This window comes from Bos indicus, chromosome X, assembly GCF_029378745.1.
Source record: "Bos indicus isolate NIAB-ARS_2022 breed Sahiwal x Tharparkar chromosome X, NIAB-ARS_B.indTharparkar_mat_pri_1.0, whole genome shotgun sequence".
NCBI lineage: Eukaryota > Metazoa > Chordata > Mammalia > Artiodactyla > Bovidae > Bos > Bos indicus.
Window position 1 is genome coordinate 123,087,322 of NC_091789.1, and position 22,503 is coordinate 123,109,824.

The 22,503-nt window shown below is 36.8% G+C and overlaps 1 protein-coding gene across 1 annotated transcript in view; it reads right to left on the minus strand.

The window, feature by feature from the left end:
• Positions 1-22,503, minus strand: part of IL1RAPL1 (interleukin 1 receptor accessory protein like 1) — a 701,662-nt gene that overhangs the window by 592,665 nt on the left and 86,494 nt on the right. Inside the window, exons 3-4 of the mRNA XM_070785085.1 lie at positions 6,353-6,539; positions 2,189-2,342 (exon numbers count right to left, since the gene is read on the minus strand). Of these exons, the coding sequence (XP_070641186.1) occupies positions 2,189-2,342; positions 6,353-6,539 (341 nt within the window). The remainder of the gene's footprint in view (positions 1-2,188; positions 2,343-6,352; positions 6,540-22,503) is intronic.

Here is a 22,503-nt window from a genome sequence, read left to right on the forward strand (position 1 = left end):
GAGGAAAACAATAGAATGAGAGACTAAAGATCTCTTCAAGAAAATTGGAGATGTCAATGGAATATTTCATGCAAGGATGGACATGATAAAGGACAGAAATGACAAGGACCTATCAGAAGCAGAAGAGATTAAGAAGAGGTGGCAAGAAAACACAGAAGAACTATACAAAAAAGGCCTTAATGACCCAGACAACCATGATGGTGTGTCACTCACCTAGAGCCAGACATCCTGGAATGTGAAGTCAAGTGGGCCTTAGGAAGCATCACTACAAACAAAGCTAGTGGAGGTGATGGAATTCCAGTTGAGCGATTTCAAATCCTAAAAGATGATGCAGTGAAAGTGCTGCATTCAATATGCCAGCAAATTTGGAAAACTCAACAGTGGCCACAGGACTGGAAAAGGTCAGTTTTCATTTCAATCCCAAAGATGCGCAATACCAAAGAATGTTTGAACTATTTCACATTTGCGCTCATTTCACATGCTAGCAAAGTAATGCTTAAAATCCTCCAAGCTAGGCTTCAGCAGTATGTGAACCAAGAACTTCCAGATGTACAGCTGGGTGCAGAAAAGGCACAGGAACCATACAGCAAAATTGCCAACATCCGTTGGATCACAGAGAAATAAAGGGAATTCCAGAAAAACATTTACTTCTGCTTCATTGACTATGCCAAAGCCTTTGACTGTGTGGATCACAACAAACTGGAAAATTCTTAAAGAGATGGGAATACTAGACCATCTTACTTGCCTCCTGAGAAACCTGTATGCAGGTCAAGAAGCAACAGTTAGAATCAGACATGGAACAACAGAGTGGTTCCAAATTGGGAAAGGAGTAGGTCAAGGCTGTATATCGTCACCCTGCTTATTTAACTTATATGCAGAGTACATCATGAGAAACGCTGGCCTGGATGAATCAAAAGCTGGGATCAAGATTGCTGGGGGAAATACTGACAGCCGCAGATATGCAGACAATTCCACTCTAAACAGCAGAAAGCAAAGAGGAACTAAAGAGCTTCTTGATGAAGATGAAAGACGAGAGTGAAAAAGTTGGGTTAAAACTCAACATTCAAAAAACTACAACCATGGCATCTGGTCCCATTACTTCAGGGCAAACAGAAGGGAAAAAACTGGAAGCAATGACAGATAGTATTTTCTTGGGCTACAAAATCACTGTGGATGGTGACTGCTGCCATGAAATAAAAAAGACGCTTGCTCCTTGGAAGGAAAGCCATGACAAACCCAGACAGCATATTAAAAAGCAGAGATACCACTTATTAAGAATCTCTCTTAATAAGATAAGAATAATGAATTTTTAACTGACTGAAGGATTGATTTTGATCCCCCCACTTTATCTGTTGGAACCACTTTGAGAGAAGTACACAAGAACATAAAATGAGGGATGAATAAATTATTTAAGAATATATCACTTAAAATGACAAAAATGATGCATATTTATATGTAATTCTGTATCTTGCTAATTGATTTCATACATATTAGCTTATCTCATTCAATTCTTGCAAAAATCCTATGAAATAAACAAGGCAAACTTTATCATCACCATTTTATACATGAGGAAACTGATATTCTGAAGGTTATAGTGATTAAAATATTCACGTGACTAGTGAGTTGTAGGTCTGTGATTACACACTGTCCTGAATCTTGCCCTCATGCCTTTCCACCTTAGTAACCAGATACAGGAATGAGACCATGCAATGCATCTCACAGAATTATTCAAACATTGCACGTGATATTTTGTTATATTCAAGTTCATGAGAACATGTGTCAAGTTCACAGAGTAAAAAAGTAATTTTTCGAATTTGCAACAAGACAGGAAGATCAAGGTAAATTTCATATATTCCATTTCAACACTCTAGGAAATGTTTCCAAAAATGACACCACTACAAAATATAAGCATAATTTTCTGAAATTGTATACTCATTATTTCAAGTACTTTCAAAACCTAACATTTCTATAATCCCCTAAGCCTATTTTCTTTAACCTTTCAAATGCATTTCAGGGCAATATGATTTGAAAACAAGAAGGAATAAATTTCACCTATAGGAATACACTTAGCATTTTGTTAAGTGGTTCTTTCACTGCAAAGATTTGAAAAAATCAATATGAAGCACAAAAGTGAAACTTAAAATGTTAGTTTCATTATTTGCAAGTGAAATACTGAAGACTAGCTTACCTGTAACAGTTAGTTCAGTAGTTCTTCTCACAACAAAGCCTCCATATTTTAACTCACATGTATAATTTCCAATGTCATCTTCTCTGACTTCTCTTATAAGCAGGGTATCTCTTTTGAATACTATACTTGGCCTCCATGTTTTTGTCCTACATTCCTACATGAAGAATATAAAATTTTTATAGTACATACAGTGACTTAAAAATAAAATATTTAAAATGACTAAACTAAAACTTCTAAAGTTATATTTTAAAAATGCTGAAGAGTTTGGAATTAATGCTAAAGATTTTCAAACCTTTTCCATATTTCCAGGAAATCAGGTTCTCAATTTGGAAAAAAGTACTCAAGATTCACTTTATTAATGCATACGATTAGTGTCTCTAAATCAGATAGTTACATGTTGATGTATTAGATATAATAAAAGGAACATTTATTAAGATTACTTTTGACATCACTTTTAGAAGAAAATATTTTATGTTTGATTTTTATGAAATTAACTACCTTGATACTAATAACATAAAACATAAAATGAATTTTTTAGTGGAAAGTAAAAAAAAAAACTAACTCTATGGAGAAAAATGCTTTAATTCAATATTTTAAATCTTTTAATGCCACATATAGAAATAATTTGATCTTTCCATAGCATACATATTCTGCAATTCATGGAAGAAATGGCCATGATTTTTATGTAAGATCTTTATAGTTCCATAATACCAATTTTCATTGTTAATATCAAATTATGGTCTCTGCTTCAAGTTTTGGATTATAATGATGTTGGCTCAGGAGATTTCTGTTTTTGAGAAACACGAGTTCATTTTCTCTAGCCAAATTAAAAATCAACGGAATGAGGATAAAATAGCTTTAAAACTTTTAACATTATCCAGAAGTCATATCTTTTAAAAAATTTATTGGCAAAACAAATTTATACAGATCATTATTTTGAGTATGTATCTCAATGCCTGTGTGTAATTGGGGCACAATTATCTGGCTATTTCAGTGCAAACTACACATTTAATATCTTCATATTAGTTGTATAAATGGTTATGTTTACATGAATTATACACTAAATGTTTGCCATATATGTTCCCTTGACTGTGGACAAATAATCTGAAGACTTTTTAAAATTCCAGATATACTGCATCTTCACCCATCACTTCACTAGTTATGGTCTATCTAGCTTAAGGTCACAATGACTGAGGAGATGGTGGAAACATAACTAAAGGACCTATATGAGGCTAGTCATTTAAAAAATTGAGTGTAAGACTCTGTGTGGGGAGTGTGTGTGCACGTGTGTGTAGTCTCTAATATTTCAGCAAATTCTGAGCTACTATTTGCAAAAAATGAGAAAAAGTGTGTAACTCTTAAGATCACCTTCTTGTGCGTGCAAGTGTGTACTCAGTCGTGTCCGACTCTTTGCAACCCCATGGACTGTAGTCTGCTAGGCTCTTCTGCCCATGGAATTTTCCAGGCAAGACTACTGGAGTGGATTGCCATTTCCTGCTCCAGGATGAATGTCTTAGCAAACAACAAAGGAATTGCGTATCTAGGAGTTGAATGTACACATGAAAAATATTTGCAATTGAAGACCTGGGTCAAACTCTCCTAATATCCCTTCTTTTTTGAGGAAATAATCAGGGCTTGCTTAGAATTTTCCAACGGAAAGCAAGCAAATTTTAGAAAATCAGGATTAGAAATATTCATACAATTAAGACATAAAATACAAAGCTCATGTGCACAGGAACAAAAATAATGGGGCTAATTTTAAGGCTATTTAACATTGTCCAAGACAGAAATCCAGGGAAAAGTAAAAAACTATTTCAACAGTTCCCTTGATGTTCTGAATCCTCCATTGTTTATAATCAAGAATGAAAGTAAGTCATTTGGAGAAGGGCATTGCTAATATTGGAAAATCCTTTAAAGATTACTAAACATGCATCAGTTTTCATTCCAATCGCAAAGAAAGGCAATGCCAAAGAATGCTCAAACTACCACACAATTGCACTCATCTCACATGCTAGTAAAGTAATGCTCAAAATTCTCCAAGTCAGGCTTCAGCAATATGTGAACCATGAACTTCCAGATGTTCAAGCTGGCTTTAGAAAAGGCAGAGGAACAAGAGATCAAATTGCCAACATCCAAAACGTTGGATCATCAAAAAAGCAACAGAGTTCCAGAAAAACATCTATTTCTGCTTTATTGACTATGCCAAAGCCTTTGACTGTGTGGATCACAATAAACTGTGGAAAATCTGAAAGAGATGGGAATACCAGACCACCTGATCTGCCTCTTGAGAAACCTGTATGCAGGTCAGGAAGCAACAGTTAGAACTGGACATGGAACAACAGACTGGTTCCAAATAGGAAAAGGAGTACGTCAAGGCTGTATATTGTCACCCTGCTTATTTAACTTATATGCAGAGTACATCATGAGAAACGCTGGGCTGGAAGAAGCACAAGCTGGAATCAAGATTACCAGGAGAAATATCAATACCCTCAGATATGCAGATGAAACCACCCTTATGGCAGAAAGTGAAGAGGAACTAAAGAGCTTCTTGATTAAAGTGAAAGAGGAGAGTGGAAAAGTTGGTTTAAAGCTCAACATTCAGAAAACTAAGATCATGGCATCCGGTCCCATCACTTCATGGCAAATAGATGAGGAAACAGTGGAAACAGTGGGCTGACTTTATTTTGGGGGGCTCCAAAAATCACTGCAGATGGTGATTGCAGCCATGAAATTGGAAGAAAAGTTATGACCAACCCAGATAGCATATTAAAAAGCAGAGACATTACTTTGTCAACAAAGGTCTGTCTAGTCAAGGCTATGGTTTTTCCAATAGTCATGTATGGATGTGAGAGTTGGACTATAAAGAAAGCTGAGCGCCAAAGAATTGATGCTTTTGATCTGTGGTGTTGGAGAAGACTCTTGAGAGTCCCTTGGACTGCAAGGAGATCCAACCAGTCCATCCTAAAGGAGATCAGTCCTGGGTGTTCATTGGAAGGACTGAAGCTGAAGCTGAAATTCCAATACTTTGGCCACCTGATGAGAAGAGCTGACTCATTTGAAAAGACCCTGGTGCTGGGAAAGATTGAGGGCAGGAAAAGGGGACGACAGAGGATGAGAAGGTTGGATGGCATCACCGACTCAATGGACATGAGTTTGGGTAAGCTCCGGGAGTTGGTGATGGACAGGGAGGCCTGGAGTGCTGCGGTTCATGGGGTTGCAAAAAAGTCAGACACGACTGAGCGACTGAACTGAACTGAACTGAAAGATGTATTTCCTGTTTCATTTCTAACAAGTTTGGAATTCAAAAGCTATCAGTCCTGAGGACTCACATTCTGTATACTGATATTTGTGAATCTAGTTAGTAAAAGATCCAGCTTCCTACATTCCTATTTCTAGTTAGTTGGACAAAACAAAGTTTATACTAGGAATCTTTAAACCATGGATAAAATATTCCAGACAAATGTTCACAGCCTGTATACTGTATTTTCTTGAGTATGTTCAATAACAAAACTATCTTTTATGATATAAATAGTTAAAGAATATGTTCAAGTCCTGAAGTTCACTCAATGATGTGACAGGAAGAACAGTGTCTGCTTATTCTGTTTAAGGCTAAATTTTCTTTTGGTTTTTGGGGGAAAAAAAGTTAATCTAACACTATTTTTATAATGTTATACATTTTCATCAGGTTTTCAAAAATATGCATACTTTTATATGAAAAGGATTAGAATATGCACATAGGTACTTCCATTAAACAGAATATTTCAGTAAACTGGTATACAATTTTACCACAGAAGCAAGTCAATCCTTTCTCTGCTGTTTGGGGATATTTTAGACTGCTTATATGAGTGCTTTAAAATGAATGCTTGACATATTTCAGTTCTTGAAATTATCAACACAGATTATAATAGAATTGAAGTGATTATCAGCATAAATTATATCTAAACATTCACACAATAGCTTACTACAGTGGACTACCATATAAACATTGACTAGGATTTTCAAAGTCACTCGTTTTAAAACTTACAATGACCAGCACAACTTGCTGTAGTATTTTATAAAGGCAGAACTGAACTACAGAACACCCATTAGTTTTTTTTATCCAACTTACCCTATAAGATACACATGAATCTATTTATGAGCAATAAAATCATTCATAGTCCATACCTTATACCACAGGATTTCAGGTTCTCTGCTTGGTAGCAAAAAGTCTTCTATGTCACGGCAGGCAATTTCCTTGCTTTTGCTAAGTTCAGCTTTATCAAAGTACTTCATCTTGGAATTGTAGCAGAGTCCAGTGTCATTTTCGCCTACTGTCAGTGAGATGGATACTTTCATACAGTAAGTGGAGTTTCTGTAACAAAGCAGAATAAATATGGTGGCCTGGTGTGAACAAATAGCAACCGATGCCAAGGGAGTACATTTACTTCAGTCAAAAAGGGAAAGAAGGATAAAAACTCTATTGATTAATTAATGTATGGTATCATGGCTTATTCCACAGGGCTCTTATCTGTCAGCTAAACAATGCTTGGTTCTGTTAAACCACTTATATATTTTTCATATGCTGGGAAGAAAGTTTTATAATATATACAGGTTTGGTTTGAAAAAATGTTCAATAGAGATTTTTGTTATCTAGAAAAATAAAAGTAATAAAAATATTTAGGTCAAGAAAGAAATCAAGTTTGGGTATAATTATGCTAAAATCAGTAAACTCATACTCAGCCATAAATACACATGAAATAATGCCATTTGCAGCGACATGGATGAACCTAGAGATTGTCCTACTGGGTAAAGTAAGTCAGACAAAGAAAGAGAAATACCATATGGTATTGCTTATATGTGTAATATAAAAAAGAATAGTAAAAATTAACTTATTTACAAAACAGAAATAGAGTCACAGCTATAGAAAACAAGCTTATGGTTACCAAAGAGGGATAAATTGGGAAACTGGGATTAACATATATTCACACTATGATATATAAAATAGATAACTAATAAGGACTTACCATATAGCACAAGGAACTCTACTCAATACTCTGTACTGACTTTATGAGAAAGGGATCTAAAAAAGAGTGGATATATGTATATGTATAACTGATTCACTTTGTTGTATAGCAGGAACTAACACAACACTGTAAATCAACTATATTCCAATAAAAATTGTTGTTATTCACTCAGTCATGTCCAACTCTTTTGAGACTCTATGGACTGTAGGCCACCAGGCTCCTCTGTCCATGGGATTTTCCAGACAAGAGTACTGGAGTGGGCTGCCATTTCTTTCTCCAAGGGATCTTCCCCACCCAGGGATAGAACCCAAGTCTCCTGCTTTGCAGTTGGGTTCTTTACTGCTGAGCCACCAGGGAGTCAGGCATTCATTGGTCATTAGGGAAATAATTTACACTGCATGAGATGTAGTTGCATACCCTCATGATAAAAAGAAACTAACACATACTGTTTGTAACTTTGTTTTTATTCATCTATCACCCTAAGTTTTTCAGAAAAAAAACGTTTTAAAGACATACACTTTATATTTTATCATAATCACACTTTTTCCTGCTTTATCTACAAGGAACTTTATACTTTCATTTTGTTAGGTAGTTAGAATAGGAAAAAGGAGTCCAGAATGGTGGTGGCTAAAAGATAAGGAAGGGAAAAGCCCATGAAAATAGAACAAAGGAAGCTCTGAGAACCTGAGTGAGGACCTCAGGTAGAACAAACAGCAGTCCTGGCTAGCCCAATTTACATAGGGCAGGCCCAGGGGGAGGAGAAAAAACATAAAAAGAGAAGCCAAAATTGGGCCAGGGGCCTCTCTTCTCTTCCTGTCTTTTGGGTCGGCATGCCCTGAAGGCATGCATGCCTTGAGGATGTATTTTCCTAAATAAAAATTAATTAAAAATAAAATAAGATTGGTAAACTGAACAAAGAAATAGGAAAATGTAACTGGTCTATTAATCATAATGGAACGACAGGAATAAGGCTGCTCAAGTCATAAAGTACTTACTGGTTGTCTGCTAAGAGGAGACATTTTCAATGACTATGGGCAGTAAACAGTCTTGGATAAAAGTATTGCTCTGTTACAATCTGTCTTTACAGACTCATACCCACTTGGACTGCAGTCCAGGTTGTGAGACGGGAGAAACATACTGATATATTATGTAAGGACAACACCATCCTGTTAGACAAATTCTACAGAATCAGTTGATTAAATCAGCACATCAATTTATTCTTTGCTGGATCCGAGATTAGGTTTATAATGTAATGCATTAAAATAGAAATTGTGTTCAGAGATCTCTTTGAAAAAGTCGGACCAAAGGAAGTTTTCTTGTAAATTGCACCATTTCTGTTTGCTAATTTAGCTTCTGGACAGTCAATGAACACTAATAACGTGTCAGTCATTGTGCCAGGCAGTGAGAATAAAGAGAAGAATTAGACATCAGACTTAAGGTTTTCTTAAGAGAACTCTTTTGGTAAGTGCTTGATGGCATATATATGGCCATCAAAGTCCTGGACTTGAATCTTACTGTTATATTTACAACTTGAGGCAACTCACCAAACACCTCTGAAACTCTCAAGTGGTGTGCAGAGACAACACTTTTCCAAGTATTGAATGTGATACTAAATTAAAACCTGTTTGGCCTGTCCTAGGTGTTCAATCAGGAGAAGGCAATGGCTACCCACTCCAGTATTCTTGCTTGGAGAATTCCATGGACAGAGGTACCTGGCGGAAGTCCATGGGGTCACAAAGAGTTGGGCACGACTGATTAACACACACAGGTATTCAGTGATGCTGATTCCTCTCTGCTTTGCACTGACGTACATGGACCACAGCCCCCAAGTCCTCCTCCTTATTCAGTCAAGATGCTTTGTTGTTTAAGCAGCAACTTGATTTAGATTCCTGCTTTTTTTTCTTCTCATGCTAATATGACACACTGAGAATGACCAGAAGATAGCCAGATTTGCTGTGGTATAATAGAGAACATACTTGGTATTTTTCCTGGCATAGATCTTCTAAAACTCTTAAATTTCTTGAATGATTTTTCCTGAGTATTATTTATAAGGGGTCCCTTTTGATCACATTTGGGTTTGTGTTAAGAGCTGACTTTGAGTGGAGCAAGACAGACCAAGAGATCAGAGTTAGGCCTTTCAGCCCCACCCACTGACAGGAAGGGGATAGGCATTGGAGACTGAGCGCTTTAAAAACTCTTAAAGCAAAAGGTTTGATGAGCTTCAGCTTCAGTGAACACAAGGCAGGGCTGGGTCAGTGGCAGGCCTGGAGAGCTTGTGCAAGCTCTGTGCCTCTTCCCTCATGCCTTGCCCTACACACCTCTTTCATCTGGCTGTTCATTTGTATCCTTTGAAATACACTTTGCAATAAATCAGCAATAGCAATAAACTGACTTTCTGAGTTCTATGACCCATTCTAGCAAATGACAGAATCTGAGTGCGTTCTGCAAACCTCTGATTGACAGCTGGTCAGTCAGAAGTGTAGGTAATTTGTGGACTTGCAACTGGCCTCTCCCAGGACTGAGCCCTTAACCTGTGAGGCCTGACACTAAGTCCAGGAAGATAGTGCCAGAACTGAACTGAATGGTAAAAAGACATCCAGCTGGTTGAAGAATGATGTCATGTGGGAAAAACCCCATGCATCTGGTGTGAGAAGTTTGAGAGTAAAGGAACAAAACAGAGTTTACCATTACTGTTAGTTATTCAGCTTTATATCGGGTAGCAGAGAAAACTTCCACAAAAAAATAGAATTTAGATTTCTCTAGCTTCATATAATATGTAGTCTACAAGTATATCTACAATACTTAATACGTGAAACCATTAGCTATTAAACAGTCAATTAGTAGCCTGAAAAACGTCCTCAGAGAAGGTGCTCAGGGATTTTTCTAGAATGATGAGACATATTCCCTGCCCCAATCCCTCACAATCTAGAAGTGATACACAAGTAAACAGCTGAAATTCAACGTGATAAATACTACAAAGGTGGCAGGTACCACCACAGGAGTGCCAAAGAAAGAAAGAAGACTTGATAAACTGTCATATATGATTATCTTAAAGTATGAATAACTTTAAAGTATTAGTAATTTTAAGAAAGGCTATTTCAAGGAATATTATGCACAAAGGCTTGAAGGCATGGAACAACTTGGCATGTTTGAAGAAATGCAAATAATTTGGTGTGACTGAATTATAAGGTAGTGATAAAGAATAGCAGGGATTGGAACTGGAGAGGTGTGCAGAAGCCAGGTTGAAAGTCCTGTAAAGTCACCATAAAGACTTTGGACTTTATGCTGGGAAATGGTGACATTTGGATTTTGGAAAGATTTTTCTGATTGTAGTGAAAAAATGAATTGAACCGGATTGGAAGGAGGACTAAGTACATGACACAAATTAGGAAGCAATTGTATTTACTCAGGAAAAAAAATGGCAACTCCAACAATGGCAATGTCCATTGAGGTAAAAAGGAGGGATCATGTTTAAAATATATTTAAGATATAGAATCAATGTGATAGTGAAGGAGCAAGGGAAAGAGAGACATATAAGATGATAAAGAAGTTTTCTCAGATGAGTATATGAAAGGTAGCATCAATCTTTCAACATGGAAGATATTGAAAAAGAAAAAGCTTTGAGAGCAAAGAAAGCATGTTAAATTTTAGCTTGAGCTTCACACCCAAGAGGGAAAAAAATCCTCTTTGGGTCTGCCAGCAATATTGCTCATGCATTATTTATTAATTTCACTCCAGTACAGACTAAAGCATGCTCTTCTCAGGCTCCTTTTAAGATAATTCTTTTTAAGAAAAAATAATTTACTAAATTATTAACTATTTTAGGATACATTCAACTGTCTTAAAACATTTGAGGCTTAGAAACATACTGATATTTGTAGAACATGGTAGAATTCTTAAAGAACAGACTTTTCTAAGAAGTAAATCAGTGAATTCTGATTTTGAACCTTCCACATTAATCTTTTAAATTCAAGAGTCTTAGGTCTTCTTTCTCCTCAGACTTACTTTGTTGTCGGTTTTCCCACATCTCCTTGTATCAAATACAAGGCCATTGGGTCAACAGTAAGATCACTAAAGCCCAACTGCAGAGGTTCAGATTTCAGCCCAATCACTCATTACTTTTGAAAACAGGGAAAGTTACTTCACCTTAGGCTTCCATTTCATCATTTATACAAGGAGAAAATAATACAAAAGACCTTATAGGCTGCTGTGAGAATCAAGCATGTTAAAACATGGTCTTGTTATAAAGCCAGTGTGGGCCTCAGTCGTTCAGTCATGTCTGACTCTTTGAGACCCCATGGGCTGTAGCCCGCCAGGCTCCTCTGTCCATGGGATTTCCCAGGCAAGATACTGGAGTGGGTAGCCATTTCCTTCTCCAGGGGATCTTCCTGACCCAGGGATGGGACCTGAGTCTCCTGCATTGCAGGCCGATTCTTTATGGTCTGAGCCACCAGGGAAGCCTTAAAATACAGTTTCAGTCTTTTAATGAGTATTAGAGCTTATTATCTGTACTGGATTCCCTTTTCCTACTTCCTTTATATTTCTATTTTGCAGTAGGGCTAAACAGTGTTTGTTTAGAAGGTAGGTTAGATAGACAGCATCACCATGATGATACCTTCAGTTCCTCGGTGTTTAATTAGTGTGAAGCATAAGAATACAGATAAGTCCTTATTTTGTCTTCTGGGATATGTGTTTGGGCTAGACAAGAATGAGGAAAGTTTATAAAAAATAAAACTCCTCACCTCAGTCACCCTGTCTTGCTCTCTTATAAATGAAACTGAACCCTAATTTTCACAATGTGGCTCCAGATGAACAAACTTAGATATTCTTATTTTCCTGTCTTTTATTCCCAGGTTTGTGAGGCGATTGTTGATTTACTACCGTCTGGTAATGTCTGAAATTCCAGACTCCCCAGGATAGCACTATTTTCAAATTACTTGCGATGTTTTAATACTTGTTTACTGTTTCTGTTCATCAGCAGGTGGTTTTAAAAGCTAAAAATAAAGCAGCATCCAATGAATGCTACAGTCCTATTTACTGAGAAGAGCTAACAGGAAGCAAGCAACTTGTGACACATTAATAAACATATGACCCCCTGAGGGGAGTGACACACTCTCAAAGTAAAGAGTCCCATCCGTCATCATTAAATCTGCAGTATGACTGCTATGGCACTGTGGGTCACTGTACTCAGGGAGATATGGTGGAAGGGGGTAAATGGGAAAAGAGTGCTCAGCCAGGATTTACAGTAAAAATCATGAGCACATATCAACTCAGCTTCTATTGTTTTATCAGATGAGCTGCAATGTAGGCAAAAATTAAATCATGACTGCTGGTTCCAATGTTTGTCAAATGGGTAGAGAGACAGGATATTACATGTATGTGGACAAAATGGTTGTTCATAATTGAGAGTTAATATTCATCATTTCCAGTGAAGAAATATTAATGTGAAATGTTTTTAAAACCTACTTTGTTCTAGCAAGGGCAACCCTGCAGGATACACAAGTGCACAAAACGTACTGTACAAACAACACAGATAGAGTTATTTCTTTCAACCTCCTGAGGTTACAGCAAAGGAACCCAAAACTTCAAGTAAGTCAATGATTCGTCCAAGTTCTACTAACTGGTGGCAGAAATGGGATTGGAACTCATATCTCCTAACTTCTAATTCATTGGTCTCTTCTGTACACTACTGAAGATAAGTAGTGCTGGGTTAGCGCACATAAACTATATATACACTGTTTAAAACAAAAGAAAACTACCTACTTTTAGCCCCGATTTTATATTATTTTACATTCTAGAATAGATGCCTATGGGAGAAAGGCAGAAGGTGCTTTAACTTGAGTTTCTTTGAAAAGTTAGGTCCTTAAAACTCTCAAACATCTAAAAAGGAATAAAAGGGTGCAAGCAGCAGGAATTAAATAAATATCATGGTTTCATCAACTCTTTCTACTATACACTTTCTACATGTATATACATACTTGTAAAAGGAACAGCTTTGGATAGGACTGACTTAGGGTGGTGTTTATAAGGGAAAAAGAAAGCTAGCCTAAATACAGAGCAAGTACTAGGGATTAACAAACATTTCTGGACATAATCAAGAAGTAAATCTATGACACAGAAAATAGAATTAAAATACTTTCTGTAAGTACAGTCACTGGAAGTCAGTACAATGTACTAAATTTCTCCACAGGCTCCTTAGCAGTGTGCTACTTTGAAATAGCAAGAGTCTGAATTGGCGTGCAAGGAAGAGACCAGAGATTTTTAAATTTATCTTTCAAAGGATGACAGTATTACACAGCTACAGATCGAGGTGTGAAAATCTGGGTAGTGCAGGCAGGAGGTAAGAAAGAAAAACATATGTGGGAAGAGAAATTTTGTATATTACCTGATTAGCTATAGAGTATAATAAAAGTCATGTTATTCCATACCTAATGGTAGCACAGATTCAATTATTCTATAATCACACCCCCTATGCATGATAATGTATGGTATTCAGTGTCTCTCTCCACTCCAACAGAATTACCAGCAACACGATTGTTAAATATGTCCTCTATGGAGGCGTCACTGAACACTTGACCTGTATATTATGTTAATTTCCTGGTCCCTAGGGGAAATAATAATATTTCCATAATGTTCAGAAATCTCTTCCCACTTTATGAAGTGCTGAAAGAGATGGGGATTTGATCGATATTTTTAAAGGATTAAGTTGTTTTAGGCTTCTATGTTTTATATGGTTTAACATTCTTCTTTTTCAAGTCATAATCTTTGGTACATAATTTTTTTTTTTTTTTTTTGTAAAAACAAAAGCAGAGAGTATTTTTGAAGCACTACAAACGTTTGGGGACTGAAAAACAGCACAGAGGTGTGGAAAATCTGAAAGTTCAGTTACTACAGAATGGAGCAGAGCTCAACTGTTTCAAAGGTGGCTTCTTAAACTATAGATTCGACTGTAGTGTTTAACCACTTATTGTGAAAACGGATGTTGGGAATCAAAAACGTCAGCGTTAGACTGTGGCAGGAACATCTTACAGTTTGTTAAGGCTTAAATATACATTGATAATTCATTTCTAATCTTAAAGCCTTATAATTTTTCTATCTGTATTTCTTTTTATCAGTCCTTACAGTGATGCCTGAAGCTATGCATGTGGCCCCTCTATCTCATCTTTCTCAGCACACCCTATGCTTACAGTGACTTACGAAAAATGTGAAATTTGTTTGCATTAGGTTTTCTTTTCAGAAGAGCTCTGGAGGACCTATTGATTTAATTGTGATTGAAATCAGCTCTTGTAAAAGGACAAGAATAAGAACATGGAGCAATTGATAAGACCTAAAAGTACCAGCTTAAGCGACTTCCCTGGTGGCTCAGATGATAAAGGGTCTGCCTACAATGTGGGAGACCCAGGTTTGATCCCTGGGTCGGGAAGATCCCCTGGAGAAGGAAATGGCAACCCACTCCAGTATTCTCGCCTGGAAAATCCCATGGACGGAGGAGCCTGGTTGGCTACTGTCCATGGGGTTGCAAAGAGTCGGACACGACTGAGTGACTTCACTTCACTTAAAAGTACCAGCTTAGTACCTTCTTGTTTGAAATTCTTTTTCCTAAATGCAACTGGTAAGTTGAACTTCATCTACAATCTTCTGCTAACTATACATTTAAAACAATTATCTCCCTCTTTTTTGATGGAAAGCAAATAACATAATCTTATCATTTTAATCTTTCTAGCCTGGTATTCCTGGAATACTAGATGTGAAGAGGACTTGTATGAAATTCTAGTCTAGTATTTCTCCCCCTGAGTTATTACTGGGGCAGGAGAACTTTGAAACTTCATTACTATAGACCCTGAGGTCTCCCTCTAGACCTCTTCTGAAGAAAAAGAGACAGATTTAAAACAGACACACACACATACAAAACATGTCACCAAAGGAAACTGAGGCTCAGGAAGTATGCTCAGGGTCATGTAAATTTCAAATTTCTTCAGAGAAGCTATGACTGACCTCTCTATCACTATCCAGATTGTCTCTGTTTATTTTCTTCATAACAATCACAATTTATAATTACCTGTTTTCCCTTATTTTGCTGCCTCCTCTGTTAATAGATATTCTTCTTGTAATAGGTAAATTAAGAGAGTTAGCTCTATGCTGGCTGAATTCTTAAAGGCATATATTTTTTCAAAATTCACACAACATAATATTAACCATTTGCAAGTGCACAGTGAAGCATCGTTTAGCACATTCATAATGTTGTGCGGCCATCACCTCTATCTTGTTCCAAGACATTATCATCACTCCAAAATGAAACTCAGACCCATTAGCAATCACTCTCCATTTCTCCAGCCCCGTAGCTCCCGACAGCCACTAATCAGATTTTTGTCCTTATGGATTTGCTTAGTTGGAATATTTCATAGAAAAGAAATCATATAACATGTGGACTTTTGTGTCTGAGACTTTTTCTTTTTCACTTAGCATCATGTGTTCAAGGTTCATTCACATTGTGATATGTATTTGTAACTCATTCCTTTTCTTTTTGTCTGAACAATAGCCTATTGGATGGATATATTTAGTTTCCTGCTTCCATATTTTGATTATTAAAAATAGTGCTGCTATGAACATTCATCTACAAGTATTTGTTTGCATGTGTCTTGGGATTCCCAGGTGGTGCAGTGGTAAAGAATCTGCCTGCCAATGCAGAAAACACAAGAGACTCAGATTCCATCCCTGGGTGGTAAAGGTTTCCCTGGAGGACGGCATGGTAACCCACTCCAGTATTCCTGCCTAGAAAAGTCCATGCACTGATGGGCTACAGTCCATGGGGTCACAAAGAGTTGGACTCAACTTAGCACACATGCATTACATACTTCTTGTAATACTTTTGTGTGTGTATCTAGGAGTAGAAATGTTGAGTCCTGTGGTTATTCTATGCTTAAGTTTTAAATGATTCAGGGACTTTTCAAAAAAAAATCTCTTAAACTCTTCTACTTTTCTAAACAGTCCAGTTTCTCCTGACATATGGAGAATAATACATTATAGGAATTTGTTCAGTGATGGCTGATTTAGAATAAGGACTTAAGAAACCTAATGATATCCCTGAGTGTCTTGTACAGTGCCAGGCATATAATAGGCACTCTGAATAAACATTTGTTAAATGAATGAATGAACTATTAGTTCATGGCTACAAAGATCTGATTTACACTGCTTTTTGCTTAAGCCCTCTAAACAATCCTCACCTATATCCCACCATACTTTTGGGCTGGCCAAAAAGTTCATTTGGGTTTTTGAATAAGCTGGTACAGAAAAACGTGATTGAACTTTTTGCCAACCCAATACTTTTTACTTCCTTTCTCTGTATGCTTCTTTGACATAGCACATGTCAAGAATGTGGATGTGCCAAGAAAATGTCTCTTGCAAGCCAGGCAAAAACTGCAACACAGCTGTAAAGATTTCCTAGCAATGAACCCTAACCTGGTTAATCTCCTCCCACCATGCCTACAACAGACCTTTTTAGCATAGTAGACTTCTTGATTTGAAAGATAAGGGAAAGATGAGAGAAGGGGAGCATAAATGTTTGAGCCACATTTGGGTCAGTTGCAAATCACTTTTTTTCTCTCCAACCATCACACAGGGAGGTTTTTCTAAAGTGACTCTAATAACTCTTGTACTATTAAATCTTGCTCCGAGACTGCTGTGGAAAAGAGGTGATTTAGGATTCACACACTCGGCTAATCCTGCAACCCACCCCTCATTTTATGATGAAAATTCCAGGGAAAATTTCAATAGAGTAAAACAAAATCTATACTGATCTTTAAAGAAGACAGAGAACTACCAGAGTCTGCTGAAATTTTACCCATGTACAAATAGATTTTTCAGAGTTAGCCTAATGTTTTGAAATTTAAAGCCATACTTTCCCCCTGCTGCTGCTGCTAAGTCGCTTCAGTCGTGTCCGACTCTGTGAGACCCCATAGATGGCAGCCCACCAGGCTCCCCCGTCCCTGGGATTCTCCAGGCAAGAACACTGGAGCGGGTTGCCATTTCCTCCTTCAATGCATGAAAGTGAAAAGTGAAAGTGAAGTCGCTCAGTCGCATCCGACTCTTAGCGACCCCATGGACTGCAGCCTACCAGGCTCCCCCGTCCATGGGATTTTCCAGGCAGGAGTACTGGAATGGGGTGCCATTGCCTTCTCCCTTCCCCCTACTGTATGTAAACCAAATCTGGACAATGTTACCAAATAGTTGCTATAATCAGTGATTTTTTTCCTACTAATACTTCTCTAAGTATTTTATGAATATAATAATGGTCATATGCTTTATTTATTTTCACTTTCCGGGTCAAAATTTCCTAACAATAGCTTGGCTTTCCTTGACTTCAAGATAAAAATACAAGTGATAAGCAAAATTAACTGTGAAAATGGTAGATAAACTAAATTATAATGGGCATTTATATCATATATTTAACTACATGTAAAACACAAAAACTGAATCTATTCCATAAAATTGACAAGAGGTGCATATTTCCAGACTCTGGAGACTGGTGTTATTTTGAAGATACAATGTTTACCAAAATGCACAGTCAAGAGTTTCATGTAAAGAGTGACTTGGAACGTAACATATTTAAAAGTGGCTCAACTTCTGCATACACAAAGAAGACAGACAGTGTATCTGTATCTGGGAAAACTACTCCTCACTCAAGAAAAGCTTGGGGGAAATGGATATGGAACTACAATTACTTTCTGAAGAAGGGATTGCAGGGACCTCCCTGAATTTACCTGTTCACAGCTCCAATTTGAAGATAACAAGTGAGGTCTTGCTTGCTTTTTCGTCACTTTCTAATGTCTCAAGTCTTTTACTTCCTTTTCTCTTGTTATGGTTTGAGATAGTTTCATTCTAAGTAAATTTTGGCATATTGCCTCTTAAACTTTTCATAGCAAAGGCAGGCCAATTCATAGAAACAAAACAAAACTATTAAGCCCAGTAGGAGACACTCACATAATACAGGAATGAATATATTAACTATCATTTGCTACAGGAGCTAATTAAATATCATTCATTGAACATTTCAAATTCATTCAGTCAGTCAATATTTACTGAATGAAGACTATGTGCTTGGCCCAACTGGGGATAAAGCAGTGAATAAACAAGTGCTTGGTCCTATGGCACTTATACTCTACTGAGAGAAAATGCTAGGGCAAAAAACTTTATGAAATACTAATTCACACCCATTAAGATATCTTTTTTTTTTTTTTTAAAGAAAAAGGAAAACAAGTTTGGCGAAGATATGGAGAAGTTGGAACTCTTGTGCATTGCTTGTGGGAATGGAAAATGGTGCAGCTGCTGTGGAAAACCAGCTTGGCAGTTCTTCAAAAAGTTAAACACAGAATTACCATACGATCCAGCAATTTCACTCCTAGTCATATACCTAAAAGAACTGAAAACAGAAACATAAACAGATACTTGTACAATAATGTTCATAACAGCATTATTCATGATAGCCCAGAAGTGTAAATGTCCACCAAAAGATGAAGGAATAAGCAAAGCATGGTATAGACATACAACAGGATATTTGGACTGTAAAAGAATGAAATTCTGATACATGTTACAACATGGATGAAGCTTGAAAACATTATGTTAAGTGAAATAAGTCAAGACACAAAAGGACAAATATCCTATGACTCCACTTACATAATGTACACAGGATAGGCAAACTGCTAGAGATAAGGCTGGGGAGAGAGGAAGGGATGGGGGATTACTGTTTAATGGGTACAGAGTTTCTATTTGGGATGATGAAAAATATCTAGAAATAGTGGTGATGATTGAGCAACAGTATGAATGTAATTAATGTCACTAAATTGTACAACTAACAATGGTCAAAATGGTAAATTTTATGTTAAGTGCATTTTACCCCAATAAAAATTTAAATTTTATACTTTGTATGGGAAAAATATAATATATGAATTACATCTCGACAAAGCTACTATTTAAAAAAAAATCTTTATATGTATTATCTCATTTAATCTCCCTCGACGTAATCTCATTTATCCCTTTCACTTCAGATACCACCTCTATGTTTTTGTCTCCTATATGCATATCTCTGGGCTTCCCTGGTGGCTCAGAGGTTAAAGCTCTGACCTCTATCTGAAATTTAGATTTATATGCCTAGTTGTTTATCATACTTAACTGAAATCAAAAAATTAGTTTAGATCTAATATGACTCATAAATAAATCCTTACTTCTACCCTCAAATCTATTCTTACCCTAGTCCCCCCCCCCCCCTCTCGGAGAAGGCAATGGCACCCCACTCCAGTACTCTTGCCTGGAAAATCCCATGGACGGAGGAGCCTGGTAGGCTGCAGTCCATGGGGTTGCTAAGAGTCGGATGCGACTGAGCGACTTCACTTTCACTTTTCACTTTCATGCATTGGAGAAGGAAATGGCAACCTGCTCCAGTGTTCTTGCCTGAAGAATCCCAGGGACGGGGGAGCCTGGTAGACTGCCGTGTATGGGGTCGCACAGAGTCGGACACGACTGAAGTGACTTAGCAGCAGCAGCAGTAGTCTCCCCTCTATCACTGACAGACACAACATTTATCTAGTTGCTCAAGCAAAATAACTAGAAATCCCTTGAAATGTTAGTTTTGTCCCAATGGAACTAGTGTGATGTCAGTGTTTTTGCTGTTTAGTCACTAAGTCATATCTGACTCTTTGCAACCCCACGGACTGTAGCCCTCCAGGCTCCTCTTTCCATGGGATTCTCCAGGCAAGAATACTGGATGGGTTGGCATTTCCTTCTCCAGGGGACCTTTCCCACTCATGGATCAAACCTGTGTCTCTTCAGATTCTTTACCACTGAGCCACCAGGGAAGCCTGTGATGCAAGTGAGGGGTGCCAAAAACTCAAAAATTAAGGTAAATATTACCTCAATGCAATATTGAATAAAACCAAATTAATACAAAAATAATCCATGAAAACAATAAAGGCTTATAATTCTTTAGTATACCACTCTGTATTATATTTATCCTATCAATGATCACTAATTTATATTTTTCCTGACTTTATTTTTATTTTCTCTTCCACAAGAAAGGGAGTCTTATTCATCTTGTTTACCACTTTGTCCCATAAATACGTTCCCCATGTCCCAGGCTCTCATGACAACTGACTTTCAGGTTGGATTTTTTTCAAGAAAGGATGTGTTGTTTCAGCTTCTGGGTCTGATAACACCGATTCCTTCCTCTCTTCTTCCCTTCATATATAGGGGTGGTTGCTAATCCCTGGATTGCCTATGTCCCACCATTTTAGCACTTCTCACATATTTATAACCCATTTCCCACATTAAATTATCCCTACTGAACTGCTTAGAATGAACTTGCTTTAACTGACTAGATCTTGGCTAATATAGTAGTTTAGGAAACAAATATATGACTGTTTAATCTACATTACACATAAATTGCTAAAAGTCACCCAGGAGGTAAAATAAAGAGGTAAACAAATTACATATTTGCAAATATTACATATAACATCTCTAAACATGGCCCATTTAATAAATAAGGGTGCTTTTGCATTTTCCTATCTATGAGGAAAGCCTTTCCTTTGTGTATCTAAAACAAAGGGGCGGGGGAGAGAATTAAACTGTGAGTTAATTTAATTTAAAAGCAGAATTAGATGTTTTTGAGAAGAGACTTTTTTACTCTGTATAATTTATGCACATTTCACAGTTGGTTTCTTTTCAATACTTTTAAGGCAATTTTAGTATCAATTCCAGTCAACTGCAATTTTTACATTTTTCTGACCTGAAAGAAGAGCCATTAATCTGAATCACCTACAATTCCCTAAAAGAACAAATGGTTTAAATATCAGAAATCTAATAACTTTACTTGGTGAAAATAGGCCATTTTCAGGGAAAAGAAAATGAGCTCATGATTTATATTTCCTTATAAATATAAACATGGTTAGACTGTGACAACTGTACTATGGATTCTTGTCAACAAAGAAGGTAGGAATAAAATACACTCAGGTTGGCAGAATGCAATGTCATGGAGTGATATTAGAGATATGATTAAAAGTGTTAAAAACAAAATATAAGTGGGTTGCATCTTTATCAAAATGTGATAATGAATACTAAAGAAGAGGACATTTGCGAGGGCAAAGAAATCCACTAACAAGCTGTTGTGATCATGGATAAATAACTTGTCCTTCCCTGAACTTCAGTTAACTGATGATAAAATTGTGAGGATACTTAAACTCATAGAGTTGTTGTGAGAAGTGAACAACATCCTGATATAAAAACACTTTGTAATGAGCAAACCATTACATAGTATGTCTTATTGCTGTTACCATTTTCTGCTCTGAAGGTTTAACCTTTTAGATTGTCAACCTACTGCATCTCTGAATCTTCACGCATAGGCCTGGCGGTGTTCCACATCCCCTTCATTATTCATAGTATTCTCACCACTGGTTAAACAGGGAATTTATATCAAGGTCACCACTTTTAAAAGCTTAATCTCTTTTTCAGCAGCACTTCATAAAAGAGATAAATCATATAGTTCTTTATATTTAATCTCCTTATCCTACTGCATATATAACCATCTACCATTGCTGTTCTTCAGATTCAACTTTTCATTTTTATAGAAAGGCTCAATATAAACAGAACACCCTTTCCAGGAGTGAAGTCTCATATATTTGGAAATTCAGTTAAACTCATCTCATATCATTGCCAGAAAGAACTGCCGTTGATGTGAAGACAACCCTAGATGTAGCATCAGGGAGAGAAAGAAAGGAAGGAAGGAAGAAAATACCATGAATGAGGGCTTCTTATTAGCTGTGCTCTCCTGGTTTGAGATGGATGAGTCACCAAGGAGATTCTAGAACTGGATAGTTGAATATTTGTGGATGTTAACTTAGAACAGACATTTTGAAATTCAGTATTCAACAGTATGGGTATATGAAAAACATTTATCCCAAGCCAGAGGAGAGATGGAATAATTACAAAAGAGACCGTGTAACAGTCTGCTGTCACAATACATTTCTATCAATACTTTCAGATTATTTCTCATGTTCTTCGTGCATGAAACAACTATTACAAAGTACTGAAAATAGCTCTACTGTATACATGATTTCCAATCACAAAATCAGTTTCTTTCCTTAAAAGTCCATTATGATAATAGCAAGAAAACAAAGGGAGAGAGAACTCTTATGGAAGGGAAGAATTCATCCACGTTATATTTAGCCTTATCAGGATGCAGGGTTTTCCCAAATAATTTCTCATACATACATGAAGAGTATCATAATGATTAACCAAATATCTTTTCCTTGAGTGCTTTCTCAA